Source organism: Cornus florida, unplaced genomic scaffold (genome assembly GCF_030987335.1).
Source record: "Cornus florida cultivar Cherokee Brave unplaced genomic scaffold, ASM3098733v1 CherokeeBrave_3.0.0_Hap2_Chr03, whole genome shotgun sequence".
Taxonomy (NCBI): Eukaryota; Viridiplantae; Streptophyta; class Magnoliopsida; order Cornales; family Cornaceae; genus Cornus; species Cornus florida.
The window spans coordinates 19,835,715-19,846,322 of NW_026775573.1; the positions used below are offsets into that span (position 1 = coordinate 19,835,715).

General features: G+C 33.5%; 1 protein-coding gene across 6 annotated transcripts; it reads right to left on the reverse strand.

Moving 5' to 3' along the window:
* Positions 1-1,420: 1,420 nt before the first annotated feature.
* On the reverse strand, positions 1,421-6,766 carry LOC132299823 (kinesin-like protein KIN-14U). Of its 6 annotated transcripts, none has more exons than XR_009480191.1 (13): positions 5,853-6,766; positions 5,660-5,764; positions 5,486-5,569; positions 5,249-5,410; positions 5,000-5,106; positions 4,729-4,913; positions 4,466-4,630; positions 4,155-4,373; positions 3,943-3,980; positions 3,494-3,621; positions 2,797-3,410; positions 1,776-2,170; positions 1,421-1,685 (listed from the first exon to the last, which is right to left on the reverse strand). XR_009480191.1 is itself a non-coding variant. In XM_059796651.1 (12 exons), the coding sequence occupies exons 1-11, from the start codon at positions 6,073-6,075 to the stop codon at positions 2,799-2,801; spliced, it is 2,028 nt and encodes a 675-aa protein (XP_059652634.1). In that variant the 5' UTR covers positions 6,076-6,766; the 3' UTR covers positions 1,425-1,685; positions 2,797-2,798. The 6 variants fall into 6 exon arrangements, 4 of the variants coding, with proteins under 4 accessions (XP_059652634.1, XP_059652633.1, XP_059652632.1 ...); XR_009480190.1 differs by having other exon boundaries at positions 1,776-2,193; XM_059796651.1 differs by lacking the exon at positions 1,776-2,170 and having other exon boundaries at positions 1,425-1,685.
* Positions 6,767-10,608: the final 3,842 nt, after the last annotated feature.

The window sequence follows — 10,608 nt, forward strand, 5'->3', positions numbered from 1 at the left end:
AACCCTAAAAAAAATCCTATACAAGTTTGAATTGAGCAAATAAGGACATTTTATAAGTTTGAAGACTGGAATGCCTAAAATTTCTTAAAAGCAAAATAAAAAATAAAAAATACTTAAATGAACAAATTTTATTAAAGGTATTTTGGAGTTATATATATATATATATATATATAAAATGATCAAAAATGATCATCATAATGCAATTTGTTACAAAATTTGAAATCATATGAATTTTATATGCACACACAAACAGCATAGGTTTTCCTTGCACATTTTTATATGGCAGGATTTTTTTTTTGGCACTTTACCCTTTTTATACACACACACACACACACACACAAATATATTGTCTATATTTTGTTGTTTTGTGATAGAAAATTATTAATGTTTAAAGGGAGAAATACTTTACTGCTCCTATTTATTTTATTTTATTTTATTTTATTTGGTTGCTTTACATTTTATTTTTGGGCTAATTGCGTCGATTATATTAATAATATGGTATTATGAACTGATTAAAATAATTAGTTAATAGCACGGACTATCGCTGGTGTAAGAAAATCTTTGTAGTCTAAAAGGGATGTAAAAATAGTTATTTTAATTTTGAAATTCTTATGATGAGAATGAGATCATTATCTGGGCAACAATTATGAAATATCTTTATGGAATGCATTTGGGATGCAAGGGATAGATGGCAATAAAATTGTCGCAAAAAAAAAACATGGGCGGACCATACAGTAAATGATACCACCAAGATGGTGAGGGGGTTTCCTAAATAAGTGTCAACTGACTAAAAATTGTCCCCCAATTTTTTCAATTTTTTATCTATAGCACATACTAAAAATGACTAAAAATTGTCCCTCTTTCTAAAAGGCTTTTTGGTCATGATCTAAAATTGCCCCTAAAAAAATAAAATTTACCCCCTTTTATTTTAGAATGATAATTTGGAGTCCAAAAGTCGACGACTCTAAACTTATTTATGTGAATAGGAACTAACGTTATCATGATGTCATTAATTTTTCTAACGTCAGTATGACTTTAGTATTTACTCACGCAAAGTAAGTAGAATTTGTGCAAATGTTGGACTCTATCATTACTCTATATTTGATATACTCGCATAAGATTGGTCAGATTTGTTACCAATCATTAGTCTTTGTTTTATGCAATAACACGCCTATTAAAAATAAAATAAAATAAAAAAAAAAAAAAACAATCTCACAGCATGCAACAAGCCAATAGTAAAGGCCTGATGCATTGGACGAGCCCATCAATGAAGTTGGCAGGTAAATTAGGTAATGAATGCATCCATGAAGTTCGGTGGATAGTTGAGTGGAAGTACAAAGAGGGTAAAAACCTGCTTGGCTTAGATTTTTAAAAAAGTTGTCTAGAACTCAAAAAAAAAAAAAAAAAAAAAAGTTCTATATAAACAGATAACAGTGGTCAGAAACTATCAACTAAACAATTTTTTGTAAATTTTTCTATTTTCTAAGAATTGAAATCAGAAACTGGACTGAAAAAACTGAACGAAGCCGGCCACAAGCCGTGCCGGGGCTGATTTCCTACTTCCAGCTAAATGAGGGCCATGCAGTCACCAAAGGGTGTTGTGCACTAGGTATCTCCTGGCTCTTTGGAGTACTAAGTTATGTGACAGCCAGCAAACTCTTGTCTCCTATGCCAAGCTGCAATAGCTGCCACAGAGTAATTCAAAAACAGTCTGTATCACCATGTTATAGAAAAAGGGAAGGGCCTGCAAAATGATTTCTAATATAGATATATACCATCTTTATTCCTTCTTTTGTCAGAATGCTAACTAGGAATCACATGCACAGAATTATTCAACTCATTCCATTTTGAAGTCACAAGTTCACATCATCAGGACCAAAGAAGGAATAGTAAGCCTTTCTAACAAAGAGAGATGAAGCCTTCATTCTCTTTTTCAGTTTGCCTTGCTTAACGCAAGTCGCACTTCTGATCGATTCCATCAATCCCCGACTCCACTATATAGGAAAGAAAATGTTGCTTAGATTACATTGACAGATGAGCAATGAATACTTGCAACCAATTTCTTTCATTTTCTACCAAGGAAGCTTGCTTCACCAGACAATGGATGTTCTCCAATCCTCTTTTCTTCATCAACCATGTTAGTATGTCACGGTGAATATGTACCCGATCCCTGTTCACACCACCTGTCACATGCTGGAAATGTTCCGTATACAAAAGGTTCAACATTGACTAAAAAGAACGGTGAAAGGACGAGTGTTTATGACATCATATACATGGCTGTTCTCTATAAATAAAAACAAGACTATAGTGGCTAGAAATGCTCGGGAGGTTCTGTGAAAAATGGGAAGATCAAAGTGAGCCATGGCTAGCAAAAGTTGTCAAATAAGCGCAAAAGATAAGGAGATGTATCAGACAGGTTGGTAATTTACATGACAAACACTGCAGATTTAAACTAATTTTGCAATATGTACTTTTAGGACTCTAGTGAGACGGTCAAAATATACAAAGCAAAAAATTCTATATAATGAACAAGATTTCAACAAAGTCTGTAGATCCAAGTTACAATTCAAGAGTATCATGTAGATGAACATTCGCAAATCCCTAAGAGCCTAAAGGAAATATGTCAGTTACAAGGATCATGTAAACAAACAATTGAAGATCCCAACAAGGCCTAAAAAACCACACCCTTTAACAAATACATGATGGCACAACACACTATTTTTTCTTCAATATCAAAACATAAACAAAAAACACATCTATGTAAAACAGAAAGATTAATTAGCATGAGTCATTTACCCTCAAATCAGATCAGACATTCTTCTTCTGTGACGACAAAGGGTAACTCTCAAGTTTGGATCCGAAGAAGAGACCATCTTGCTTTGTGAAACATTCGATGGCTTGGACTCCAGGACATTGCATTTGGTACTCTCACTGAGGGGAGTATTTGTCTCTCCATATCGGGATTTTTTATTTGAATTCCGTAAGAGTGCTTTGAAATGGGGATCTAAATAACTGAGAGACTGTGAACCTGAATTTTGGATTGAACTTCTATTTCCTGATCTCCATATTTTTGCTCTACCACCTATTTCTTTTTCTGCAACACTCCTCCTTTGGCGACTGGCCACAGTAGGATTCATGAACCGAGGAATAGAAATAGTGAGATTTCTTCTAATTTTTTTCTCAGATGTTTCAGGGGTTTGCAGGACCTCTCTTAAATCTTCTTTGGGGCTTGTGGGTATCTTTCCCTCCTCCTCAAGAATTTGATAAGTGACAGAGAAGAGATTTCTCTTTTCACTTAACAACAACTCCGCCTCATGTATTTGGTTCCCTACTTTTTGGTATTCTTCTTCAACATCCCTCATCTCTTCCTCAAGCTCAGCAATCCGCTTTTCTTTTTGCTTCTTCAAGTCCTGAGATGATGAATTAAGATCAACATTTCCCGGCATTCATACTTCAGAATATACAGAACTATGAAGAAATCAGGGAAGAGTACCTCTGGTAGTTCTCTATTGGATTCTACTGCTCTTGCTCTCTTTGCAAAAGTCAATGAACAGGTTGTCTCGCCAACATCCTCTTCACATTGGCTTATGTGGACCAGCATCAATACCTTTGATCCATCACCTAAAGGCATTGGAACAATATCCATAAATTTTTTTTTGCAATTCAAACAGTTGAGTCGGTGTTGGGACATCACAGAGAAATAAGATGATTTCATTTGGTTTCTAGTGGCATTTAGAATCTATAACTCTACTGCCAAAACTATGATTAAAGTAACATGTTTCTGAATACCTAAAGGTCCTTCACATGCAACAAAACATTGAAAATGACAAGGAAAACAAGTAAACCTCACTCCAAATTATATGTAAAACAAAGTGGAATAAGTTCAATTTCCTTGTGGTGTCCACAAACCCCAAATCATTTAAAGAGAAATGCAATACCTACCAAGGGAATCTCTGAGAATTTGAGTTAGCTTGCTATTTCTGCAACCAAAGAAAATACTTTGATCAGTAAAAGAAAAACTACTACTTTTAAAGCGATCCTCCATAGTTTGTACAACCATGTGCTGCTATTAGCTATAAATTTTGGTAGGTCTTAACCAAGGAAAAATAGTAATGATAACATAAAATGAAAATTAAACACAACTAAAACCTCACCTATACGGAACAAAGCCGCGCTTTCTTCTAAGCGCTGCAATAACATCACCTAGAGCAGAAAGAGAGAGATTAATGGCCCTTCCCTCGTCAAGTGTTTGTCCCGTGGCTCCTGTTTTTAACAGTCGCTCACTTCCTCCAAGATCAACCATCCACAATTTGCTTACTTCTGGTTTTCCTCCCGAAGCATCTCCACGCCGAACAATGGTGATCCTTATTAAGCTAGAGATATAGAACTAAACAGATAATGCAATTACCAACAAAAATTAATCCATCAAAATAGTGAAAATTTTGTGAACAGGTCAAGAACCCACCAATGTGATCTGCTAGATGCCTCGTTGACATTAGTCCATGAAGTAGATCTAACCCGCCTCCCCTTGGTGTACCACCAAATTGCTTTTGTGAAATTAGAGATTGGCACATCTGTGAGACCTTCAATTTCCACCAATCCCTTCGGATCTGTTTGAATGTTAAGATTGCTGCAGTAGAGTTAGCCAAATTATAGTAAGCATTCTAACAGATGTCCCTTAAAATCTACTATTTTTGTATTATTTGAGGTATCAAGAGGATTAATTACCATCTTGATATAACTTCATATGCTCTAGCGGATGGTCTTGGAACTAGTAAGTCCTTTAGATGACCCATGTAAACTTCCAACATGCTAAATGAAAAGGTAAAAGATGCAGAGCTATCCGAAGAGGCTTGGCGAAACAGCTCTTCAAGAGCTCGAGGAACGATCCCCAGTGATTCATTTGTCCCTTCCTGTAGAATCATCTCAAAATCAACATGGATTTTTCAACAACACAAAAAAGTATGAGAATAACAGAATTTAAATATCAATTACCCACCATAGTGAATGTCTTGCCAGTGCCGGTTTGTCCATAAGCCAATATGCATACATTGTGTCCATCAAGTGCAGATCTGAGGATTGGTTCAACCTCAACAAAAAATTCTTCTACAGAATATAGAAGGAAGATAGAGTCTCTTACCAGCTATTGCAACGGACAACATAGATAGATGAAAAATAGACTCTTTTTTTTTTGAAAAATAGACATAATTAAACATGTAAACAAAAAAAATTGAAATTAGAAGCTAACCTTGGCTAGCTTCTTGAGAGAACACCTTATCAAATCCAAATTCTTTCTTACTTCCAGCACATTTAACCACAATCTTTTCGGATCCAATCGAAATGGGTTGGTGATTCTTCCCCTTCTTGGTTGATAAGAAGGGTCGAACCCGACAAAATACTCTAATGCAGCCTACAAATTGAAATCACTTGTTCTTCAAACATGGTACAAAGTCAACCCATTGATAGATCAACTATGATGCATTACCTTTGATGTCTAAAATTTTATTCAATGCCTCTCTTCGCTTCTCATCCAAAGACTTCTGCTTGAACTTCAATCCCACAATTTCTCCTACATGAACAAATCAAAGTATCAAACTTGAATCATGAAAAATTGACAGTAACCCAAATTAAAAATTAAATCATATATATATAAAATCACCTTCTATACTTGATATGGCTGTCTCAAGCTCATTCTTTTCGTGCTCAGGAACCACATTCACATCGGTGTAAATGGAGCAGACCGGGGGAGATTCAGGCAATTCTCCTACATGAACAAATCAATGTATCAAATTTGAATCATGAAAAAAATTGACAGTAACCAATATTACGAATGACATCATAAAAAAAATCACCTCCTATACTTGATATAGCCCTCTCGAGCTCATTCTTTTCGTGCTCGGGAACCACGTTTACATCGGTGTAATTGACGCAAACCGGGGGAGATTCAGGCAATTCGGAAGCTGGAGGAAGCCCATCAAGGGAATCTGGGTTTGATCCCGAAGGAGAAGACTTGAAAGACTCTCTCCCATTATCTAAAGGCAATGAGATCTGTTCTTCCTCAGTAGAAATGAACATTTCTCAGCCAAAAACTTAATCAACTGACCTTTTTGATAAAATTTCAAGATTAATACTCTAAAAAAACACTTCCCCAACTCAATGGAAGAGAAGATCAAATGAAGACTGACAAATATCTTGCAAGAAACTCAAAAAAAAAAAAAAAAAATTTGAAACCCTAAATCAAGAGCATATAATCAAACATGAAGAAAACAAGAACTGAATGCAGGACATATGTTTTTTCTTAGTAGCATTGAGTATTTCTTGAAAAAAGACTAAAAAGGAACAGCCCGACCCCAAATATATATGAAAAAGGGGGAGAGAAAAAACATACAATGGAGTAAAACTGAAGCAAAATATCTAAATTCAAAGGGTAAGTTTACAAACCCTATAAAAAAAAAAGTCAAAAAATCAACAAACACAAGCATTCATGCTAGAATTTCAAAACCCACATGGAGAAATGTGCTAATTTTAATGATTGACCATTTATCAAGCAATGAAACAAGAACGTAGTACAGATTTCGAGAGCCTTTGAAAATGTGGAAGCCCCCGAGAAGAGAGATGGGTAATAAGCTTTTTTTTTTCCCAATTTTTCAATGATTGATTACTCAAACAAGTGCCCTGATTAGGAGGTGGAAAACTTTGGACTGTTAGGATGTTACACTGACCAATATAATAAATAGTAAGAAAGAGATTGGGTTGCTTTGCTTGCAGATCTAAAAACAAACTGTTAAAACAAAAAGTGTGTTTTTTTTTTTCAGGGTGGAGCGTGAGGAGCGGAGGGTGGCAAAAGTAGGAATTGGGGATAACATTTTCTACAGTGGTGTGTAGGTCCAGCTTAGTCAAGCTCCCGTCTAATGAAAGTTTAGCTTGTGGTAAAATGAGTTCAGATATTTTTTAAAAAAATTATTCAAAAAAACTGTTCATTTACTGATTAATTATATTTTTATTGACCGGATATACAAATAACATGGTAATTCTACTTCACTCAATACCTACTCCTTAGTCAAGTAAAATATTGGACCTAAAACTCTCTTCAAGTGATCAAATTACAAATAAATTTCAAAATCAAACATGTTTATTAGGCTTAATTGCATTCTGTCACTTTAGACTTGGAGCTCTTCTTAACAAATAATTAAAGTATAAATGAACTCTAAACCTGAACATGTTTTCCAGCTTAGCCACACTCTGTCATTATTGCGTTTAGATTATTTGTTGTAACTATTATTTACTACAACAATGTATTATAATTCACTCTATACAATTAATGGTATTTCAATATAGTATTTCAAGTTAAATCTTAGAAGTAAGAGAAATGTCAAAAATAATGAGACCTCAACATTCAACACATATGTTATGGTGGGTCCCGTAACTAGAAAATAATTTTTATGTTAAAGTAGGTGTAGGTTCAAAGGTGAATTGATTGAAAATGAGGCTTTGTATTTAGATCAGATCTTCATTTATGGGTTTTGTTAAAGTAGGTGTAGGTTCAGATTCAGATGCCCTGTGTTTCCGCCACGTCAGAACAGCTAACCTTTTAGTGGGCCAATGAGATTTAGACAGTTGTGGTTCTACTACACCATTAAGACAGATTATTTTTTAAGTCAACCAATATTTAGAGAACTAAAGAAAATGAGGCCATTGAAATTTTTAAATTTCAAAAATCTTTGGTTAACATGGTCCATCATCAATAAAATGACATGAAAGAGCGTGTGATGCTCTGTGGTCCAATTTTGCATTAAACATTTTCTTAAATACAAAATGATAAAAATAGAAATAAAAATTATAGATTTATTTAGTTGTATGAAAAGTTTTGATCTCTGCATTTGTAAATATTGGGCTGTCACTCTATGTGTGTCCCCTAATCAATTAGTACGTCCACACCATAAATGAATATTAATATATAGTTGATGGAATTCGTTTAAAAAAAAAAAATTTGAAAAGAAAATTACATAGAAAGAGTAAAAAATTAAATATATGTATAATAAATTGATGGAGCTTCCAAATACGATAAATTATTAGATGGTTCTGAATCATTTGACACAAACCAATTCAATCCATCCGTTATTGATATCTCTTTGTATTGTATTAATACATTCTTGTGAGACTATTTTCTTAATTAAATAGTGAATTGGATTAGTCCATCGACTATCAATGGGCCAAGACCATCTAATAATTTCTCAATAAATACGCGCTATATGCAAAGGTGGACAGAGGGGTGGGAAAAGGCTGCAACCCACCCAAAAAGTAAAAATAAAAAATTACCATACTAATATTAGCTCAGCCTAGCCCAATATATATATATATATATATATATATATATATATATATATATAGTATTATCCCACCTCAGTCTCCTATCTAAGTATGAAACGTGTTAAAATGACAATGCGTAGCAAGATTGGCGATGAATTTCTTGCTAATTGTATGACCATTAACCTTATACGAGAGTTTGTTTGAAAAATTGACATGGAATCTATTATTGACGAATTCGAGTCTTTAAAGACTCGTCGAGCACAACTTAAATAGATATTTTATAATATTTGAATTCAAATATTTATCTATATTATGTTATAATTTTTATATTTTTTTGCTTAAAAAATTTTGTTATTAAATTTATGTTTAATATTAGTCCACCCAACGAAAAATTCTGAATTCACCTTGGCTACATGTGATGCGTCTTTGAAAATAAAAATATGTGGGCTCGCCTTTTAAAAGCTCTTGCACCTTGAAGTTTTACTTCTTGTATTAATCTAACATTACCCTTTGTGGTAAAAAATAAAATAAAATAAAAAAATAAAAAAAAGGTAATTAGATTGACGTTCCTTACTATAGTCCATCATCACTCCTAATTAAATCAACAATTTGCCCCCTCTTAAATTTTGTTGAACCTTATTAATAAGTGTATGTGAAAGTGTTTCCACTAAACCCATGTTCTCATAAAACGTTTTCAATGTAATTTTCTTTTTTTTCTTACATGCACGCAGATACACACAAATATAATTTGCGTATAAAATATCTCGTACAAAATGATGGGTTGACTAAAATTATACTTCAAACCGAATGGGGCTTTTACGTGTCTTATGATTTAATTTTTTTTTTTTTTTTTTTTTAAATGTGTCCAAGCTAAAATTCACTTGACAGAACGGCTTCCTTCTTTTTGTGCGTTCCAAATTGTACGAGAAAAAAAAATTGAGTGACAATTGTTATACTATAATTCACCAATGAAAATATTCCACCAAAGTGAGTGAGTCTCACACGGTAGGGCGAAATAACTAATGAACAATCTCACAGTTTTGAAACCTTTACCGTGCTGCAACACAAATATAAATGTTTTACTAACTTGATTATACTTCCGCGTATTATAGAGTAAAAAGGTTGAGAATTCGAGTTATATGGGGTCAATTGTATGTGTAAAAATATAATGATTTTAGTGTATGTCTGCTAATCATTTTTCAAAATACTTTTATACTTGTATAAATTTTTTTAGGAGAAAATTTACTTGGACCATTTTCAATACAAAATGTCATTTTTGCATGCCAAATTTATATTTTGAGAGGAGATACAGTGTCAAAATGTTATATTTTAGTAATTCAGCTCCAATGATACATTTCATCAAAAAATCTATTTTTTAATACAACAATCATTATTTTTCAACTACCATTCTCAACTACAATTTTCAACAACCATTTTTTATTTTAGTGTTTGTATTTTATTTAACTTATTTGCCTTATTAAAAATAATTAAATAAAAACACTAAAATATATATATATATTCAAGCACAACTAACATATACATATATACACGAGCACAATACCAAATTGGTAGCCCATGTGAGAGAGAAAGAAAAAAGCAATAGCAGATTTAGCAATAACTATATGTTGTGTTATATTTGGCAAAATTATATTTTGACAGCCTATAGCATGCCATTGGAGAGCCCATTTTAAACACACATGCTATATTTTGAAAATTGTAGCCCAGTTGCTATAGCATGCTCTTACATAAATTCCTTTTATGTTTCATCATCTCACTTACCTCCCTGTAGTGTATTTTTTTATCATTTCATCCATGAAATATTTGCTGTCATTTGAGGCATTGGAAGTGCAAAATTGATCTTCTAGTCACTCATAGGAGAGGTAAGTGAGATTAGAGGGAAGGTAGGTGAAATTATAAATCGTAAACGAGGTCAGTGTGAGATATTGACAAATCTTAAGAAAAGGAAGTGAAGTTTACCCAATTTCTTACTACTTTTTATGAGTGATAAAAGGTGCGCCCCAGACTGACAAATTTAGGCCCAAATCCCATTCTGGACTTGGTTCCTTTGGGCTTCATTGATTGTAAGAGTTGGACAATTATCATTGGATCCAAAAAAGTTATCAGGTGTGCTGCTCATATTGACAAGCCCAAAGCCCTTCCCATGCGAGATAATGACCCGCTATGGTCCAAAAGGGTAATTTAGACGTCAACACACGGATTATGTGTTAAAATTATGATTCGCAATTGTGGTATCGATTGCGGTAACGATCGCAATCGTGGTTTAATGGATTCGAAAAT

Bases quoted from the DNA above. Each gene is read 5' to 3' on its own strand.
- LOC132299823 (XM_059796651.1), bottom strand. From the start codon at position 6,075: ATGTTCATTTCTACTGAGGAAGAACAGATCTCATTGCCTTTAGATAAT. The intron at 5,765-5,852 runs GTGATTTTTTTT...TTGTTCATGTAG, and splicing joins GGCTATATCAAGTATAGGAG to GAGAATTGCCTGAATCTCCC. The intron at 4,374-4,465 runs GTGGGTTCTTGA...CTATATCTCTAG, and splicing joins GCATCTAGCAGATCACATTG to CTTAATAAGGATCACCATTG.